This window comes from Melampsora larici-populina (assembly GCF_000204055.1).
Source record: "Melampsora larici-populina 98AG31 unplaced genomic scaffold MELLAscaffold_25, whole genome shotgun sequence".
NCBI lineage: Eukaryota > Fungi > Basidiomycota > Pucciniomycetes > Pucciniales > Melampsoraceae > Melampsora > Melampsora laricis-populina.
The window spans coordinates 875,383-895,698 of NW_006768789.1; the positions used below are offsets into that span (position 1 = coordinate 875,383).

Genomic DNA, 20,316 nt, shown 5'->3' on the forward strand with positions numbered 1-20,316 from the left:
TGTGTACAGGCGCTCCCTGAGCACACTTGGCAGTGGACTATAGGCTTTGACATACAAGTGGCATGACCTAGGATTATGGCCTGACTCACAAGTATCTTGAAATCTGTAGCCATTGCAAATACCATAGCATTAGTACAAGGTGCAACATGTATGAAAAATTGATGAACAGTCTTGACAAAGATGGTACCATGAGGCATCTCAAAGGACAGCAACATGCACAAAGATACACACCCGTATTCACCAGTTCCTCCCGCTGTGATCTAGTTGAAGAGCTGCTACATGTCCTGATACTACGTTTGCAAAGCCGTTGATGGTTGAGTGGTAGCTTAAATCATTGGACTTTACACAAGACAAAAAATACAAGCAGGAGGGTTGAAACCTGGAGAATGTCTTCAGCCTCTGCAATGCAGATTTGATGAATTACGTATGAGATCAGATATCTATCAATGGGGCTGATTCAACGTTGACATGAAAAGTGGAACGCACATTGATGTCCGAGTGATGTTGTTTGGTACATATTTAACAAATCGTAGGTGTGACTTGATCAGTCATAGGACTTTGAAACTATCAATTGAGTTTTTGGATGTGCTCACATCCCCTCGAAGTTGGGTCTCTGGTCGGGCTGGGTATAAGTTGGACTTAGCAGTGATCCGATATTAAAGGGATTGATGTGTTGAACTCGGCTGTTGGCTTGTGAGCATGGCGAGAATTGCGAGGCTTGATATGAAATCCTTTTTCAGGGACACGACGCGAGTTATTGAGACAGCTTTGTAACCATTTTATGCTTAAAAGCCATATGATATCTACCCCAGCTTGGCCTTCATCGGGTCCACGGATTAGGCGATTGACAGACTGAAGCTCCTGTGAATCAGATATCGAGCTGCGCAGCGCCTCCGTACATTCCGTCCAACTTTCAACTAGCCCACCAATGATGATATGAGTAGTCAGACCAATTTTGGGTTGGGCGTGTAGCTTGGCACCCGCTGCAGAGAGTTTAGTCATTCTCAACCGATCGGTGTTGCCAAGCTTCTGCTTGATGCTAGTGTCCAAAAGATAGCAGATATCCAAGCCTGACAAGTATGCTCGAGAACGTTTCGTTTTGGGAGTAGCGACTGAATTGAGGAAGGTTGCAAAAATCTCAACGCTCGGAAATCTAAGTTCTCGCTCCTGCCTGCTTAGCTTTTCATAATCGGCCATTGTATTGATCTCTTTGACCTTCTTTGAATTCCGATTCGGGGATGGCTCAGCTGGATGAATCCTTTGACAAGAGGGAGAAGCATTGGACTGAAAGCTAATCGAGTGATCCCATCGTCGTTTTACCAGGGAAGGTGCTTTGAGGAGCGCTTGGGGCAAGATAGGTAAATGCTTGGCGCTTTTGGTAGGCGTCTTTTTCATTGGGAGTTGGAAATTGCTGAAGTCTTCGATCACCGGATCGTGTTTGTAGTAATCCTCTTCTGGTTGCTTCTGCTTTGCAGACGGCTTTGCCGGAGCAGGTAAAGTGCTACTGCCTTGCAATGAGGCAGGCACAGGTTGATGAGAATGAGGGCTAGCCAGCTCAGGCGGTAGGTACGGTAGTGGATTAATTGGCTGAGTTCGCATGGGAGAATTTGAACGGGAGTCGTGCGTCTCTGACGCAAGGATGCTCAATGAATGCTCTGAACGGGTGGGACTTGTTCTTGTGGTGCTCATAAATTCTGATTGAATGTCAAAATCATATCCCGAGGCTGGTGCAGATGAGTGAGTTGATAGAAGCCGAAGATCTTCGAAGGGGTCAAGCGGTGATTGATTCTTCTGGATGCACTTGTTGACTTTGAGTTCATACTTCGCCATCCACGTACGCGATCGACTTTCCCATCCTTTCGTCTCCATTTCATCTGAATCTGAGGACTCGGGTTGTCCGCAGGTATTTGATAAGGTGTTGGATACGCCTATAGCCTTTCCTTTTGGAGATAGTCTTGTAAGATATGCTGATCGAGAGGTAGATGTCATGAGTACTAGATCAGAGAAGATAAGTCTATCACAATGATAATGTGGCATACGAGTACACCATTTTAATGCTGCTTTCCATAGTCACTGGCAAACGGACTTGCACAATTGGTCCTGAGCCGCCCGGGCCAAGTGACACTCATTGTGCTCATGTGACATCTCATCTTACCTGTAACTTAACACTAGGCTCTAGCTACATACTGTAAAGTTGGGGTAAAGTTGCTGCACTGATTAACTGTGAAATGTATTTGGCAGCCAAAATACCACTTGTCATTGAGAAGCCGCAAAAGTTGTTCAGTTGCAAAAAGATACAAACAACAAGAAGAAGTGTAGGAAAGTGATCATTTTACCATATGGAAAGCATCCCCAGAAAACTGGCTTCTTCTTGAGATGTATGTTGGCATGTGGACATCAAGTTGCATATATACCCCAATATGTAGAAAGTACCACAAGAACGGTTAGGGCCCGTTTGGCAACATTTGCCAAGGAGTGTTACACAAGAACTATTTTTCAATGCCTCTTTTTAGCTCTTTTTTGAGAGGCAGATTGAAAAAGCTGAAATTTTGTCATATGCCTTACCAAACAGTCAACCAAAAAGGTCAACAAAAGCTATCTTGAGCTCTTATTGACCATTTTTCTGTATAACAATTGGAATTGGGAATTCAATCTCAATCTTCTAAACATCATACATAGCTATCATCAACTACACCAATCATCACTTTCCTTTTGTTTGCATAATGCACCCACAACACACAAATCATAACACCGTCACGGTCAAGCAGCTATGTGATAAAACAAAGTTGGAACCAGTTGTAAAAATGGAGGTGGCTTATCAAACTGACTGCATAGAATATGAAAACAAATCAAATCAAAAGACATGACTAGTACAATACTAGTACAATAATTGAAAAGCAGAATAAGAAACCAAGAACACTATGAAACGCCAGAGCAAACTAAAAGTAAAAAGCTGAAATGAAATAAAACAAAATGAAATCTGAGCAATGGAAAGGAGGGGAGTGAGGGAGGTAAAAAGACATTGTTAAAAGGGTGTGGGGTGAAGTTAGAAAGTTGATCAAAGTTTATGAAGTTCAGTCAACTGAGGGGGGGTCACAAAGGGTTATATGTCTGATAAACAGCCTCGAGGCTGTTTTTCAGATTGGTCAAACATATCAGGATAGATGATTCTTATTAATGATCATTCATTGTTGCTGAATATCACCTGTTTCACAAAAGCCATAAACAATTTTGAACAAAAAAAAAGTTTTTGGCTTTGTTGGTCTATAACATGTTAAAGAGTTTTCCAAAGTTTGCCAAACGGGCCCTTATCAATGTGGCCAAAGTGCAAGATATATGCAAGATGATAGTATGTTTTCTTTTTGAAGATCGAGGTATGAATGCTTGAGGATTTGACAGTTTGATTTGATAAGGGAATACATGGCTATGCATTGTTTAAAGACTTTGTATAGAGACCTTTCCAGGAATCATGGAACTCCTAGGCACCTTCATGTCATCTTTGACTTTTGTTTGTAAGTACAACTTGGTTCAGTCTACAGACTAATTTACAATGCAGTTGAGAATGCGGAGTGTCATATCATGACACAATCCCTTGATATGTAAAGCTAGTGTAAAAACAAACTGTGGATTCATTATAGCTTGTGATGATGTTGGTATACAATATGTTGAGGGAGATTTGGAAATGCCGTACCTAGAATTTGAAATGAAATTATGCAAATTGCGATAGTGCCACAACTACCCTAAGTCATGTATTGGGTTTATATCCGAGCTCAAAGCCGCCAATCACTTGATCATAGCAATGCTTCACTTAGTGTCCCTTGCCTACCACAATATCTACTCGCAGCCAGTGCTAGATAAACCTTGATAGCTGAAAATCTGCCTTGCACTCAGACAAAAGAATCTGATCTGAAAAGTTATGATTGATGTACCTCTATAATATTAACATAATTTGATTATATAGTCCAGAATGCATTTTCGAAAACTGCTGTGTGAAGATAAAGAGCCGTATATAGGACACAAGAAACAATACGGATGGATTTTAAACCAAAGTCGCGATTAGGAAACCAAGTATTATAGCTTGAGTTCGTCTGATCGTAGTTCGAATCAGACTTTGTATACTCGTTGCTAGAGAAAATTTAGCGTGTACCCCTCTTTTTACACTATTTTTGTCTGTGGAATCAGTCCTATAATATATGTCAGCGAGTGGTTTGAACATTTGAGTGGCAAAATTCACATACACTTGGACTGCTTGAGGGTAGCGAAACAGGTTTTGTGGATCGTATTTTGATTTTATCTGTGTTAGCCGCTCGTAACTAGATGAACCCATTGCATGTGGCACATAGCTCAGCAAATGAATCTGATGAGAGATAGGACAGAAGTTAACTCACTGTTCTCCATAATAGAAGCGAGGCCAGACATCGTCGGCCAATTTGTCATCGACGTAATTCAAGTATCCCCTATGATCGAGAAGGATGAGTTATGTTTCAGCAATTTATTAGAGTGAACTCCAGAATACTTACCCTGCCCAATCTTTTGGATTGTTTGTGACGATACTGTCTGCCATTGAGTCAATGAACTCAAAACCGTCAGATGGAAATGCAGTTTTGTTTGATCCAGTACTTGCGTAGAGCTTTGAGTTGAGGAAACAAAAATCAGTAAACGTTTCGATTTGGTGAATCGAGATAATCTATGGTACTCACTTGAATTGTCCATAGTGATGAACGGTGGAGGTATGATGAGGATTCTTGAGGTACTGAATTTATGAAAGATCCCTTTCCACCGTATAGTTGAAGTTGAACAAACCAGTTCTTGAAAAATAAAACAATAGAATTAGTCTTATTGTATACATCCTTAGTAATACGTGCTCAATAATTGCAACTCACAAGACTGGTTGACATTCCCTGGTTAAAGAAGTAATTTGATAAAGCTTTGATACTTTCGTTGGTGGCAGGTTGCGCTTGGGGTGTGACAAGACTCTTTGCGTAAAATGTGTCGGTGTTTGATTGAAGGGAAGCGGCTGTTGGCGTTAAAGGCTGAGGAGCTGCCAAAAGTTCCAAGCTGGTAAGCCAGTCGGTTTGATTGATAGTTTTTTCTGGGTTGTTTGGCTGAAAAGATTTCATATCAGGATTTGCATTGGCTATTGCCATTGGCTGAGAACATGATCACTGACCAACTTTGATAGTAATGGTGAAACTAGGGGATCCAAGTCAGAACTTGCTCCAATCAAAGTACCCAAAAGTTGAAATTGTACTTGACCCTTTGTGTCGCCCATTCCAATATTGACTTCCATTCCAATTTCATCGGACAGTTCTGCTTCGATACAAAATTGTTGATAAGAAATAATCGCGTGACTTAGTTCCTCGGCCGAAGAAAAGTTCCAAGCGAAAGAGAAAAAGGTCATGATCAAAGGTGCGTCATAAGTCTTGACTTTGAGGGAAGAAACAATCCCAAACGAAGCTCCGGCGCCACGTAAAGCCTGATCGCAAGCATGGATACCATCTCAACATTTGCCAAGAATAATAGCCTCGGAAAGGGGAAGTGCAGAGTGAAAGGTTTTATACCCAAAACAAATCTGGGTTTTCGGTCTCAGAAGTATTGACGACTGAACCATTGGCCAGAACCACCTCGTGACCAACCACAACATCCAGCATCAGCCCCCATTTACGTGAAGTGAACCCAAAGCTGAAATCATCAAATCATCAGATTGATTTATAGGCCAGTAGCGTATGACTTAGTGCTCACCCGCCAAAAGCCGAGTGGCCGCCAGTACCTATCAAGCGGATACATAGTCAATATTCTGAATATCAACCATCAAATATGCAAATGAGTACTAACCAACATAAGGACAAGTTCCATGAGGAATTGCTTTTCCACCAGATTTGAATAGACCTTGTGCTACATCACCCAAGAGATTTCCAGTTTGAATGTCGGCAATGCCGCTAGAATCAACTGTTAAACCCTTCATTTTTGACAGGTCGACAACAAGAAATCCATCTTTCCCCCCGAGACCGTAAGCTGCGTAAGAATGGCCACCTGATTTGGCTGAGACTGTTCAACGTATGATATTGCGCCAGATCATGAGCTTCTGAGGTATTATTCGTGCCGCCTTTGAGACAGGCTAATGAGCGTATTGATTAGCGAGCTGACCTGGTATGCCCTCGGCTGCAGCGGCAGTAACGACTGCCACGATTTCTTCCGTTGTCTTGGGAAAAGAAATTGCAGCAGGCTTATAGTCGAACCTAAGGTTATATGGTTTGGATACCACACCATACTGTGCATCGTTGGGAAATACTGATTCAACTTTGGCTTTGGTTAGGCGCGCTTGTAAATCAGATTTAGACATTGAGACAAGGTTGAAAAGAATGGCGAAGAGGGAGATCCTGAATACAAAGCTTCCCTTCCAAGACATCTTGGGGATGGTCTTATAACAGATTTGACTGATTTTCTATGCTTGGTCTTGAGCTGAGTTGAGTTCGAAAGGCAACCGGGATTTTTTAATGAGCGAACAATTAGATGCAGAAAGAGGATAGAACTAGTGGTTGTTTTGTTCCAGCGTAGGTTTTTCGAAAGGTCCAATGTGTACGAATGTGCCACACTCTGAGAAAACATTCTTTGTCCAGCTGGACCCATGGAGAATACTACGAATGATTCGGTTTCATTCGAGGTATTTGGCCTGCCGTGACCGTGGTACGTTGAATTGATTGAGTAGACAGTTACCCCAGGAAACGCTATGTATTAAGACTTGTTCGACGAGACTAGGAGAGGCTTGAATCCAACCAACTTGTTCAAGAGGAAAAACAGGAAAAACATCACTGCTTTCGTAGTGGCTTTTTGGTCTTGCGTCCACATTGCTTCCAATTTCCAAGTCATGGATCTGCCCACATTTATGTATAAGTTACATTATGCCAAATGAGAAAATTGTAACCAAGAGCCCAGACTGAACATTTCATCCTATCAACAAGTTTGAATTCGTAAGTGTTGACTTGGTACATACTTCTGATCAACTATCCTCACTTTGCTCAAATTCACCAGTTTCTTTGTTAGCGATTCCTCCCCGGTTTCACGTGTTATTTGAGCCCTGTGGTTCATTTGGGGTGCACTGATGACCCTGTAGACTCAGAGTATGTGCCAGGTGAGGAGGACAAAGCAGGATGAAATCGAAGTAGGAAATTAGTGATGAGGTATGGGATTTGATACAAGGTGTGATGATGCGATGAAGATACTTAAGGAGATCATTAACTCCAAACAAATCTCTCAATTCCTTATCAACTAACTGAACCCTCAGCACCTTCACTAATCAAGTCTCCCTACTCAATCTCATCAGCTTCAACTCAGTCTTAGATCACTTCAGGAAATGTTTTCAAAGCTTGAGAAATCTCGTAGTTTATAATCAAAGAAGGTTAATCGATTATCAGTACATACATTCATTCATTCAAAATCAAACTGTTTACGTATCGATCTTCAAGAATCAAGACTCAAGACCAAACAAGATGCCTAGCCTACGACGAGTACCGAGAATCTATCACCTTCGAGATTCAGCTGCAAATGCCGTCGATGAGGAAGCTGGTAGCACGACTGGTACTACTAGTACCACATCAGTCGAATTCACCTTCCGATCATCTGATTCACCCTTTCGAACTCCATTACCGCCAGGCCATCATGGTTCCACCCGATATCCTCTTCGTACAGAATCCAATCGCTCTGTTATCAAAGTACCTCATCAAGCTTTAGCCCAGACTCGTTCAAAACGACGCGTTCTTCATCATCCACCTTCACCTATACTATGCATGCCAGCTGAGATCTTGTATCGAATCGGTCAATTCCTCGAACCACCACTCGACCCTGAACATTGGTCCGAAGCTGGGATTGACCTAATACGATATTCTTCAACATGTAGAGCCGTTCGCAATGCGACGGTCAGTCTCATAGGACGCCATTTTGGATTTACCATAGATGGTTCAACAGAAAGAGATTTTGTAAAAGCTCTTAAACGACTCAATACACTCATTCACAAGAAAACTGAAGAATGTCGAAAGATTCGAAAGATCTTTGTTAAAGATGATTCACCATTACGAATGGACACACAACAAGCCAGAATGAATTGGCATCAAGCCTTGGGTGAATCGTTTATGAAAACATTTCCTAATCTTGAAATGTTTGCGTATGTAAGAGATTTAGATCAAGCTACACAAGAATCTCCTTATGATACTTTACCATTCGGAATTGAAGTCATGCAAGGTTTGGCTGTTGGGAATCATATCAAGACAGTTTATCTTTGTGGAGTTCATTTTACCTGTTGGTCACCTGAAAGATTGTTTAGACCGATCTTACCTTCTAGCCTTGACGTACTTCATCTGGTGGCTGTTCATGATTCAATGTTACCGTTAATCAAACTTTGTCCTGGGCTGACATCTTTGACGATTTGGAGGGATTTCATGATCGGGTATAGTAACGTTGAAGATTGGTTCGGAACAGATCTTTGGGCTAAACTTGAGGAATTACAGATTCGTGGGTTCTATGGTAATGAAGTTATGCGGTTGCAGGCTAGCTTCAAAGAGAGTCGTAGAGTTTGTATGATTTCTTTTTAAGAAATCTACACAAGTCAATCTCTCAGAAACACACTGGGAACTAGCTTAACTAAACTCTCTTTTTCTTTTTTCAAAAACAGCTTGCTGCAACTAAATACAAGGATCCAATTCCATTAAAAACCCTAGACCTCGCCGAGCCGTATACAACAAATGATTTGCTTCAACTTTTGACTGAATTCAGTTCAAAAGAATTACGAGTACTCAGATTAACATTTTGGAAGGATGCATATTTTCAACCCAGGGTCCTCGAACAAATATCTGAAATGTTTCCAATGCTGGAAGAATTACAGGTGACATTGGAAACAATTCAATGTCGTTGGTGGCCTCATAAAATAGTATGTATCTCGTGATTTTTTGCGCTTTTTCCAAAACCGAAACCGCCATCAGAGTGATTACTGATTCGTCATTTGGTCTTACAGGACCAATGGGCTTTATCACTGTCAAAGTTATCAAAATTGAAAGTTTTTAGATGGAATTGTATTCCATATCTTTCACCTGACACATACCAACTCAAAATAGCCATGAGATCTCAAGCTGTTGTCCTCGCCAATGCGCTTCAATCACTAGAAATCATAGGATTTGTAGATCGTGAAGAATTTTTAAATATTCAAAGGAACAATGGTCAATTAGTTTCAATAAGATGGACCTCAACATCTCAATCACCTGAAAACTTTCCGGTTTCAGATCGTGATTTAGGATTAATCAAAGACGGTAATCATCCTCGTTCTTCATCAGATAGACCTTCTGATCCATTCTTAGCTCCTCCTGGATTTTTACCTCAAAATCTAAATTTCACTGCTCGTTGTCTTTCTCCTTCTGGTTCAGTGACTAAAGAGAATATCTTTGAATCGAGTTCTGAATTTTGAAAGACAGAATATATACGTTTTTAAAATCATATCACTCCTTTCACATAAAATAAATACATGGTTTTTATTTTGATTCTTTGAATGGCTTTCACACTACTATTAAGAATGGTTGAACTTTGACTTTTTCTGTTTTGTTATTGCTGATATATTATTTGATCTGCATGTGTATGTGTTTGAAGGGTGAAAGGTTCATTCATGTTGGTCTGGTTGTATAGAATAATAATAAACTGATAGAATGAGGAAATCAAAACAAGTTTGTATTCAGATCTGTGAATTTTTGGAAAATTGTAAGGCTGCAGGAGAGGGCTTTATTGAAAAAGAGGCTTTATGCTTGTAGTAATCAAGAACACCTCTAGCTTAACACAAGCCCACCAACCGCAGAGACGTCCCCCGGAGCCTGCGGAGGGGGGCTTGCGACTTAAACGGAATGCCCGCTTGATAGGAATTTGGTTTTGGCAGGGACTATCTTTGCACGCCAAATCCACCACATCACACAAACCAGAGCCATGAGGTACCCTTATGAAATATGACGGGCAATTTTTTCTCGTTCTTTTGGCGTGTTCAGATTCCTCTGAACTGCTCCAGAACCCAACAATTAAGCGGATTCATTATTTCATAATTTGCTTTATTTACACACAAAGCTGCTGCGACCACATCCAACATGTGTAATACACATTCATTTGGATTAAACCAGTTAAAATTTCTCTCTGATAAGTGGTAGTTTTGATATCAATGATCAATCGTGACAACTTCATTCCAAATCATTCTAATCTCGCGTCTTTCCAGCCTACCTGCCTGATAATATCTGGAACCAATGGAAAGCAACAGTGACGACGACACCGACTTCATCTTGGATCCTTCTCTTGACACTCTAGAAGCATCAACACCCGAAAAGCGCGTCGAAACGGTTGAAAGAATCTGTCAATACATCAACAAGCAGAACACTAGCGCAAAGGCATTTATACTATCTTATCTACGATCCACGAACGAAAATATTGTTCAACGGAGAAAACAGTGGGCATCGGTGAAGAAAGGATGGCGTACTACGGAGGAATTACTGGATGAAATTGAAAAGCTAGTGACTGAAAAGCCCAAATGTAAATTGAAATGGGATGATTGGATATTAAGAAAAGTAAGTCCAACAATGCATCTGTGATTCAATATGAGGCAGATCTCTGAAAGTTACCTTGCAGGCGAAGAGTATTGTAGCATCTCAGTCCCCTCCTGCGCGGAAACTGTATATCAACACCAACAAGCTTGACCCCGACTTTTTTACACACGACGCAGAAGTACAAAGAGAGAGAGACGTAATTGAAGGAATGAATTTCTTACATGAGTTGATAACTTTCAAATTACAACATGAACTTGGTCTTTGGTCAAACACCTCAGCTTCAGATTCTGACACTGCTTCTGATTCGGATTCTTCTAATGTGGATTCGGAACCTCCTCAAAATTATGTGTACCATAAATCTAAGAGTTGAATTGAAAATGCAAAGACCAGATTGAAGACGGTAAGGTTTAACACTTCCATTTTCGATCGTGTTTTCCAATCAAACTGATATGTTTGTACCCGGATAGATTGCATCAACTGTCGTTCAAATGATCTCTTATGCATGCAACCGCCGGTGCAACGGTCTTCAAGTCGAAAATGCTCTCACGTTGCTTGCGTGCGGGGTTACTGAGCGAGTGAACCAATACCTGCACCAAATCGGCGTGAGTGCTTGTCGAAAAACAGCACTACGTGGTCTATTGGTCTTGTCCAAGGAAAAAGCGATCATAATCAAGGACAAAGTGAAAGATGCTGTGGCCTTTGGATTTGTTTTGTGTATCGATAATATTGATATGGTCGAACGTGTACATAGTCGAAGGATAGATGCAACTAGTAAAACCTATCATGGTACATGGGGTTACATCCACTTTTTGAAAGATACTCTATTAGCTGGTATGAGACCTGAAGAATGTACAATATCAGCTTTCCAAGCCGCACTACAAGACGACTCTAAAAAGGCCATTGACTCGGGCGATTTACTTCCAGACAAGGAGGAGCAAGAGAGATGGGAGTCAACTTTGAAGAACCAAGTAGCGAGAGTTCTATTACGCTACATGAAGACCCCAACTAAGTATAAGGCACTCAAGTTATTAAACCTGTCACCAATTGACCAGATCAAGCCCGAAAAACCTGATATCGAGATGCTGAAACTCATGGACTCTTCTGACAACGGTTTGGATGGAATATCATCACTCTATAATGAGCTTATTCAACAGACCGGGCTCTCACCTGAAAAGTTTTCCAGCAGACTGCAAATGCTGGAAGGCGATCTTGGAACTTGTCTCAATTTCCTGGGCTTAGAAAGCCAAAGGATCCCATCGAAGTTTGGTGATGAAGGCCTCTCGCATCTCATAATGGTTCCAGGCGCTGGTCACACTCTGTGGAACATTTCTCAAGCAATACTATTGCATCACTGGGGAAATCCCTGACAAGACAGATTTAGGTGCTTGGCGGACTGCGGTAGAGTTAGGGGGCGCAAAAGAAAGGCCGACAGCAAAGAAAGACTTCACTTCAATGATTCGTATGATCAAACAGATACACGAGGCTACCCTCACTTTTTGTATATTGTAAGTTAGTCTACTTACGATATACAAAAATCTGTATAAAGTCTTACTAACTCAGTCATTTCTTTTTTTGTTCAGTGAGGTACTCGGTTTAAGCGCAAGTGCAGTTCAAGAACCGATTGACATGACAGTTGAGCATTTCGAGGCCACTGTGGAGCAAGTCTTTGTCGGGTATCTTTCAGGAAAGGTCCTGAAGGAGGCACGTAAGAACCAAGATGAAAAAAAGCAACAATTCCTTCTCCAACTTCGTGACTTTGCGACCATCGTTGAAGCCAATCGAGCTATGTCAGATGGTGACATTGGACGGCTACTGCTCATGTGGAAGCAATGGTCTGTGATGATTCAAGGCATCAAGGGCCTTACACATTACTCGAGATATCTTCCACGTCTGATCCGGCTTCTCACCGAAGTCTTACCCAAATCGCTTTCTCACATCATTCTTCATTCTCTATTGATCTCTCCAACTGGCCGACCCGGTCATTTTGTTGCAAAAGATTTCTTTCTGGAGGTGAAGAACTATTGGCTTAAGTACTTTTATAACCACGCAGTACGTCTTTCACTTGTAACATCTAGCGATTTACTGAAATGCGTACATTCACATCAGGGTCCTGGAACAGATCTTAAACGTTTGAAAGAGTGTTTCTCTCTCACATGTGGTTTGGTATGTAAATCAATTAACCATTGCAATACGACAAATACTAAAGATTAACTAACAAATATGTGCGGTCAGCTTCAAGAATTAGTAGATAAATTGAAAGGTAGATCAGGTCAAAATATTGTTCGCCAGTCTCATAAGAACAAATCAACCCCTGCATCGATGATGCGCTTCCTAAACATGGCTCACAGCGAGTCAATCAGCCAGTCAAAGCCTAAGTCCAAGGTTGCCAGTGGTCCAATACCCGACATCAATCTTCTTGGTATCAAGAAGCTTCAGGATGATTATTGTAATGGCCGACTTGAGCGCTTTCACTGGCCGCTTTCATCGAACTACACACCAAATGAAAGTGAAGATCAGGACAATGGAGAACCCGAACAACGTGATGAGTTTGAGCATCTTGACGAGGATTTTGTTAGATGGATAAGCGAAGAGTGAAACTGACTCCTGGTAAGCCTGTTCTTTTGCGTCGAGTTCACTTGGTAACACTTTTTCGACTCGTAACCAATTCAGACACCTTGCATTGTATTCTTTTTTGAGTCTAGCAGCCTCCCGATCAGCTTTCACCTGTGCTGATGATCTTCGAATTTTCTTGTTAATTGGCCTATCCGTTGCGTTCATAGTTGTTGATGTGTTAATCGCTACGGTTGCTTTCATAGTTGTTGATGTTGTAATCGCTGTGCTATTACTGGCATGCCTATTGAGCGAGATTGACTCTTGACACATTCGCTTTTCTTCTGCTGCTTTTTTTCTCTCTAATATCCTCGCTTGATTTCGTGAATAATCGAGACCAGCGTCTCGCTTTTTCCACTCATCAATATAATTGAAGACAATGTTCACTCCTCCTTTGACAATATCACCTCCCATAGCCAATTTAATGTCTTCTGGAGATTGAATTTCATCAATTGACCGGAGCATCTTCCTTGTTTGATCAAGATCGAAGTAGTCTGTGCTTTCAAAGTACCCGTGCTCTCCATATACCTCTGTGCAATGTGAATCAAAAACAGATACTAAATCCTGGGCGAGTGCTTCCAGGGCGGAGTCCAAAGGCCCGCTGTGCTTCTTTGAAGCCTTCTTGCGAGTAGTCACTTGATCTTCTTGAGTATCAATATCCTCACTTTCTCCCTCTGGACGTTTCCAAAAGCCTTCTACACTAAAAACATCACGCATGGCATCCTCATAGTTTGATTTGGTCAATCTAGGTAAATTATACACAAGCATATCCGCCGAAATCGAGTCACAATTGGAACATTGACATTTAGGGAAACCGGCAGCTTCTTCTCGAGCCTGTTCAGCTTGTACACGTGGATCATCCAATTCACAAGGTATCACACCAATCCTGATACCTCCGATGATTCAAGATTTAGTCAATGATGAGGTGTGTCGCGCATAGCAAAAGAAGTGAAGCTTACGTATTTCCTAGTGCAAGTGCAACTCGCAGGCAAACTGGTGTGACTGAGTATGAATCCATAAGTTCATCATCAGTCATTTCTTTTTTGTTCTTCAGGTTGTCTACGCTGTTTGACCCTTTGGATCTGTTTTTTTCTACAAAGTGAATCGCTAGGCCCGGACTGTGTCCTCTGCCACACCTCCCAAAGAGCTGAGCAAGTTCAGGAAGTCCTGTACGTCCCATGACCACCACCTGCATGACTGTAGGCCAATCCTGCCCAAGACCGAGGGCGTTTGTGCACGAGATTATTGGAAATTGGTTATTTGTATACCCTTCCACCGTCCTAATCTTTTCTTTCGGACCGGTACATGAATGATACCTGCGAATCAAGGTGCTGTCCGGATTTTCCTCGCCCTTTGGCGTTCCTCGAGCCTTGTTGACCACCCGCATAACTTCAAGTGTTGCATTTCTTGCACCTGAGTAAATGAGAGACTTCACAAGTTGATCATCCGGTGTGATGTCCTTCTTTGCGTAAAGTGTACGTAAGGGCTTTGCGAATCGGATCGATTGAGTAGTAGGTATACGAATAATTCTGATATTTGATCGGCTGAGCTCCCCTCGCACAATTTCAATATCGCCCTCTTTGATGCTCAAGCTGTTCAGGATTGCACTAAAAGGCCTTGGTGCACAGGTCGCCGACATTAACAAAATTGGGATTTTGTTCGTAGCAATCAAACGAATAAAGAGATCGCCATAAGACAGTCGGAATTGGCCACCATCTTGTAGACGCGTAAATGCTTGGCAATGCTTTGCTTTACGACTTAGAACTAACCCCCACCAATAGATCATATGAGCTTCGTCTATTACTTTGAGAACTAGCCGGTCTTGAAACCTTTGACTGAAGTAAATACCCTCAAAATCTTTGCTATTCAAAAATATCTCGGGGCCCTTTGTTGAAAAAGTAAAAATGGATATGAATCAGCCAAGAGGTTTGCACTATTTTCATCACTGTAGGAAACTACTACTCATCAGATATACTACTGAGTACACTCCGGCTATGATGTCCTTCATCACTTTGTTGGTGAAATTATCTTTTGTGAGATTCACAGCTCTGATGTTCCACCGCTTCTTCTCCGCGACCTACAAGAAAAGCATTCTGGCTTTCAGAATTTGATACTATTACATTTGGTGAGTACATACTTCCTACTAACTTGATTGTCTCCTAAAGCATCCAATGGGTTAATCACAATTATAGTAGCTTTTGATGCCTTTGGAAATATGTCCAGAAACATCTCGGCGATGCGAGTCTTGCCATAGCCCGTACCAGCCAATACAAACGTGTCACGCCCTCTGACCAATGCAAAAACTGCATCGACTTGCAGCTCCTTCGCGGCGCAGTTGTATCTTTTGAGGTGATTTTCTTTTATCAGCTCCCGCAGCTCGGTATCCGTGAGTGCAAGAATTCTTTCAGGAATCACTACTTTTGATTTGGTCTGCTTCGCAATTGCATTTGGAGGGGCTGGCCCCAGTGTCTCCGTTTGTCGTTGAATCTTCTTCGCGGGCTGCTGGTTCTCATTCGAGTGCGGATCATCCTTTGAGCTTCGAAGGGATCTTTTCCTTGCAGGAGAAGTGATTGTAACCTTTTTGGTGGTGAGCTGCAGCATGGCCAAAGATGCTGAGGACGGAACTATACAAATAGTTTGCTCTCTGAGAAGAAAACTTTTTCACTGAACCCCAATCCAAAGCAGACAACTCTCACAGTGGCTTCTCTGTCTTCCCTCCCTAGTGTTTCTCCCTCTCTCTCTTCTCTTTTTTATCTGATATCTCTCCCATGACCAAAAGGTTTTGGTCACAGAGAGAGTCAATCGTTGGCGCAGTCGTGCAAACGACGGATTCAAAAGTTACATTGATCTGGATTCATTTTAAAGCTACAACTTTATATCATGATGAAATGTTGCTCGGAGTTCATATGTACAAGATAAAGGAGAACAATCTGGCTTATTCAGAATGTCCGAAATAGTGCGCGGTGGAGTGTTTAAGGGAGATGGAATCGAAAAAAACTGAAAAACTGAAATTTCGCGCTCTTATCACGCTCGAATTTGCGTTTAAGTCGTAAGTCCCTCCTCCGCAAGCTCCGGGGGACGCGCGCGGTTCGAGGGATTCTTAGTTAAGTTAGAGAACACCTCACCTACTCCTTCTTGTGAGTGATGACTCAATCAGTGGAAACAGGTGGAAACCTTAAAGTGGATGGAGCCCGACGGTACCGGACCTCTGTGACACCGTACACGGAACTGTTAACGGGCTTGCATTGGATTGAAAGTCAACACTGGCTATAATAATCGGTCAACTTGACAAGTTGAAACCACTTGATTCGAAGATGCCTGCTTCATCCTTCAAATTAAAAGAGGAGCCTTGTGAAGATTGGGAAGACGTCCGTATTCCTTCCTATCTTTGATCAACGGATTCACTGATTTTAGAGCTCATCTTCAATATCCTGATCAGCTGGATTACGATATCGATCCTTCTCCACCCTCTCACACGGCTGATGAAGAAGCTACTACTACGATATCGCAATCAACTAATACCGCAGGTTCATCCGATGCTTCTACGCGTGCTACTTCGAATTCATTACTCTGGACCTGCGCGTTAGTCCGCTCCTTAACCGACTTCAACGCTATCTTCATCCCACGATTGAATTCTTGCTTTACGATCAAATTCCGACACGATCTTCATGATGATATTACCTGACTTCTTGCAGAAACAAGAATCCTCAATATGTGATCATACCTTCTAACTCATCGGCTCCAAATCCAGTCTCAAGTCTTTCTCAGCGACCTCTGCCACAGAACGCAATTTTTGGAACACCATCCCTTACTATTTTGAAGAGATCCGGTGATTCTTCTACTGCTGCCAATCGCTCTGTATCTCCTGTGGTACCTCCTGTAGCTGATATTAAACAAAGAGAGAAAGCATACTTGGAAGCAAGGGAAAGGATATTCAGTCAAACTCCTTCAGAGCCAGATCCACTCAAACGACCAAATCTGAAGGCCAAGCATTCCAGTGTAACGTCGTCAATAGAATCTCAATCTGATGAACAAGTCAGTGTCGAACGTCAACCCAAAGGTCCTAGTGGAAGTGATGCGAAAGGGTTCAAAAACCGTACTCGAGCAGAACTTCAGTAGAAAGACCTTTCAGTTTTGCAGGTGTCCTACACAATCTCTCTGATGTTGTAAACAGAAAATTGTACTTTACCATAAACCAAATCATTTTTCAATGTGTTGGTGATCTAGATTGTAGAACAATTGAATGATATGTCCGTACTAGGCAATCAAGAGCTTTGATCACGAAAATTGACGGCAGTATCCGTGTCTCGAAGGTCCAATACTGCACAAGTGTGTTTGCTTCTGTGACATATTATCTGTTGACTGTCATTTCGATCTGGTTGCTATTCTCCATAAATGTTGTCTTACGTTTATACAGTCAGTAATTGACTCTGATTTTCTTGTGGTGTTGTTTTTATGCGTTCTTTTCGACGTGTAAAGAAGAATGTTTCAGATCGAGACTGCACAGTTGACAGAAAATACAAATCAATAAAGTTGATTGAACTTGTCTGAAATAACAAGAAGAATGGTAGCCCTTTGTGAAGGATTTTCTGTGAATTCTAGCGCTTGCAACACAGTCAAGATAGGCCTGCAGTGCCATTGTAGATCTGTAAAGGCGCAAGTATTAACAAATTGAACCTCAGACTACAAGAATTTTCTGGACATTGTATCTGATTCTTCAAATTAATGGGGCCTCTATATACTTGAAGCTGAATGTTTAAATCAAATTTGACATTTGCTTCACCCTACCGAGGTGGACTTGCTACATTCCAATTAAACAGCCGTTCAATTGATCAATTCACCATGTTGCAAGGGCAGGGGGATGTCTTCCATGACATCTGACCATAAAACCTACAAAAAAAATTCAAGACCTTGAAGCTCATCATCAGATAAAAAGTAAAATGTGGTTTGAGTTGAACCCTGACAAAAAATCATCACCGTCATAACTTGAGATCCCCTAAACAAAACAAAAGATCCTGTCTGATTTAGTTATACTAATTTGTATACAAAGAGATTTAAAATGAAAGCTGGAGGTTGACTTGACTGCAAATTTTTGTCTTCAATGTTTTTTTGCCCAAATACTATTGGAGCTGGAATCACCACAGCTGCTAAACCAATTGTTTGACTGTAGAATGCAACTGGTGAAATCATTCTTATCAAAAAGTACCACAATCCACCAATAATGGATTCTGTCCACACGTATCTCTTTCTGTGGGTACTTATGTCAGCATGCACAGTCTTGCAGTAGACTTTGAGCCAGCTATAATTGTAAATGAGAAATTAACTTCTGCTTTTCCTTGAGATAAATAATCATAAAATCTATTGAATTCCAGACAGATATAATAGTCTTTGAATCATATTGAGAAGATTTCATGTCTGTGTCACGAACTTTTCATGACACTGTATTTTTACTTGATGGCAACTTCTACAACACTATTCCCCTAAGCTACTCAAGTCTGCCAAGACTCTGCCAACTGATATAAGTACCCACAGATCACCATGCCCATGTGGTGTTTGCTTGTCAACAAGCGCACACAAGTTGCCTTTGTACCTCAAAGGCAGTCCGTATGCACTTGTTGTCAGGCAAATGCCACAAGGACACAGTGGATAGAGACATATATGGATGTGATGCAGTATTGGTAGAATGTGGCACATAGTCAGGAAGAATGATTTCACATGTTACAGTCTGACTTTAAACAATGACTCAAAAGTTTGCTGAGTTGCTTGATTTTGTTGACTTACAAGAAGGATATATGTGATTCCTTGTAGATACCTGATGGGTTCACCTAGGATGGGGCCAAAAATTTGGACAATTTTCTATATAACACTGAAGGGGAACATCAGAATTTGATCATGGTTATAACAGAATGATGTTGAGAAGAGACACTTCAAGATGTGATGGAATGTTTTATCTTCACTCCAGAAACATCCAAGGGTAATAAGAGGGGTATTTTACCTTTGATCCACATAAATCTTGGTGGCTTGAGACAAAGTTGAGAGAAAATTCTAGATAGAAAGGGGGATTGCAGCCATAGTGATGGAAAGAAAAATATTTGGTAAGCAAATTGATATATCTTGGAAGGAATCTCTGTTGCAAATGAAATGCAGAGGAGGAATCCATGGTAAGTACAAAAGAATCTGAACCGGATAAATCAAAAGGCACTGAGAAAGAAAAAAACTTTTTATGCTTTTTGGACCATTGTTTGATATGTTGTCTGCCACAAGCTGATTCTTGTGAAGGTATACATGAGTTTACAATGGTGACACTGATGAAGTCATACCCAAGACATGTCCCAAGGAAAAGCCAGATGAGGATTTTGTGACACATAGGGTCTTTTTGGATCTAGATTTCTTTGCATGCTTCAAATTTCCCTGTTATATTTCTTCATCCACTGCCTTTTCAAACTGATCCATGTTGGGGGATCCCAAAAGCCATTGCATACATAATAATCATCTTGTATCACTCTGAATCTGGGAGCAGAACCTTATTTTGAGGGATATGCTCTGAACTGACTCAATTCTTTATCATCAACTTTGTCTTTTGCACAGTTCTCTTCACTTCAATTATATTTGTCTCTTTGTGTATTTGGTTGAGACAAATATGTTTCTGAGATCTTTGGATCAAGTCAACTCAAAGATTTTTACCAGAATACACTGTGTGCCTCAATCAAAATCCCCTCAATTGAAGTACATCAAAATTATTGTTGCTCATTCCAGTAAGGACCATATAGCAATTGTGACCTCTGCAAGGGTACATATGCGGCTGTGCAGAGAGGGATTTGTTAAGCTGAAAACTGTCAACAGCAAACCTATTTGATATGCCAGGTTACCAAAGAGTTGGACATTGCTAACATGCTCATCAATATATTTTGATTTGACATGGTACTTGGTATCTGATTAATGATATGCTGATAAACATCTATTTGAATCTTAGAGAGGATAGTCTTGAATGTAGTACAAAAAAAGGATTTTTTTATTTGTGATTTATTTTTCAAACCTCAATAATTCAGTCAGTTTACACCATAAAGGTTAATGAATTATATATTCTTGGTTTTAATTTACAGGAGTAGATTTGTGCAGGTTTATGATTCCATACGACCTC

General features: G+C 41.2%; 6 protein-coding genes across 6 annotated transcripts; 3 read left to right on the forward strand and 3 right to left on the reverse strand.

Annotated features, from left to right (window-relative positions):
* Positions 1–639: 639 nt before the first annotated feature.
* On the reverse strand, positions 640–2,260 carry MELLADRAFT_64356 (uncharacterized protein; the record flags this gene model as incomplete). Its single annotated transcript, XM_007411513.1, has 2 exons — positions 640–1,994; positions 2,188–2,260. 2 exons carry the CDS (start codon positions 2,258–2,260, stop codon positions 640–642), a joined length of 1,428 nt encoding a protein of 475 aa, XP_007411575.1.
* A 1,980-nt stretch (positions 2,261–4,240) lies between these two features.
* Positions 4,241–6,316, reverse strand: MELLADRAFT_25025 (uncharacterized protein; the record flags this gene model as incomplete). Its single annotated transcript, XM_007411512.1, has 10 exons — positions 4,241–4,313; positions 4,389–4,457; positions 4,521–4,630; positions 4,701–4,808; positions 4,884–5,105; positions 5,171–5,476; positions 5,562–5,682; positions 5,743–5,770; positions 5,836–6,048; positions 6,148–6,316. Coding segments are annotated over 10 exons (1,419 nt in total), but the record flags the coding sequence as incomplete, so codon positions are not given.
* A 2,534-nt stretch (positions 6,317–8,850) lies between these two features.
* MELLADRAFT_72216 (uncharacterized protein) lies at positions 8,851–9,534 on the forward strand (the record flags this gene model as incomplete). The annotated part of the gene is made up of 2 exons (XM_007411459.1): positions 8,851–8,923; positions 9,008–9,534. Coding segments are annotated over 2 exons (520 nt in total), but the record flags the coding sequence as incomplete, so codon positions are not given.
* A 734-nt stretch (positions 9,535–10,268) lies between these two features.
* Positions 10,269–10,935, forward strand: MELLADRAFT_107857 (uncharacterized protein; the record flags this gene model as incomplete). The annotated part of the gene is made up of 2 exons (XM_007411460.1): positions 10,269–10,586; positions 10,648–10,935. 2 exons carry the CDS (start codon positions 10,269–10,271, stop codon positions 10,933–10,935), a joined length of 606 nt encoding a protein of 201 aa, XP_007411522.1.
* Positions 10,936–13,046: 2,111 nt separating this feature from the next.
* On the reverse strand, positions 13,047–14,211 carry MELLADRAFT_64360 (uncharacterized protein; the record flags this gene model as incomplete). Its single annotated transcript, XM_007411511.1, has 2 exons — positions 13,047–14,061; positions 14,135–14,211. The coding sequence occupies 2 exons, from the start codon at positions 14,209–14,211 to the stop codon at positions 13,047–13,049; spliced, it is 1,092 nt and encodes a 363-aa protein (XP_007411573.1).
* Positions 14,212–16,489: 2,278 nt separating this feature from the next.
* On the forward strand, positions 16,490–17,294 carry MELLADRAFT_64361 (uncharacterized protein; the record flags this gene model as incomplete). The annotated part of the gene is made up of 3 exons (XM_007411461.1): positions 16,490–16,543; positions 16,615–16,757; positions 16,871–17,294. 3 exons carry the CDS (start codon positions 16,490–16,492, stop codon positions 17,292–17,294), a joined length of 621 nt encoding a protein of 206 aa, XP_007411523.1.
* Between the last annotated feature and the right edge of the window lie 3,022 nt (positions 17,295–20,316).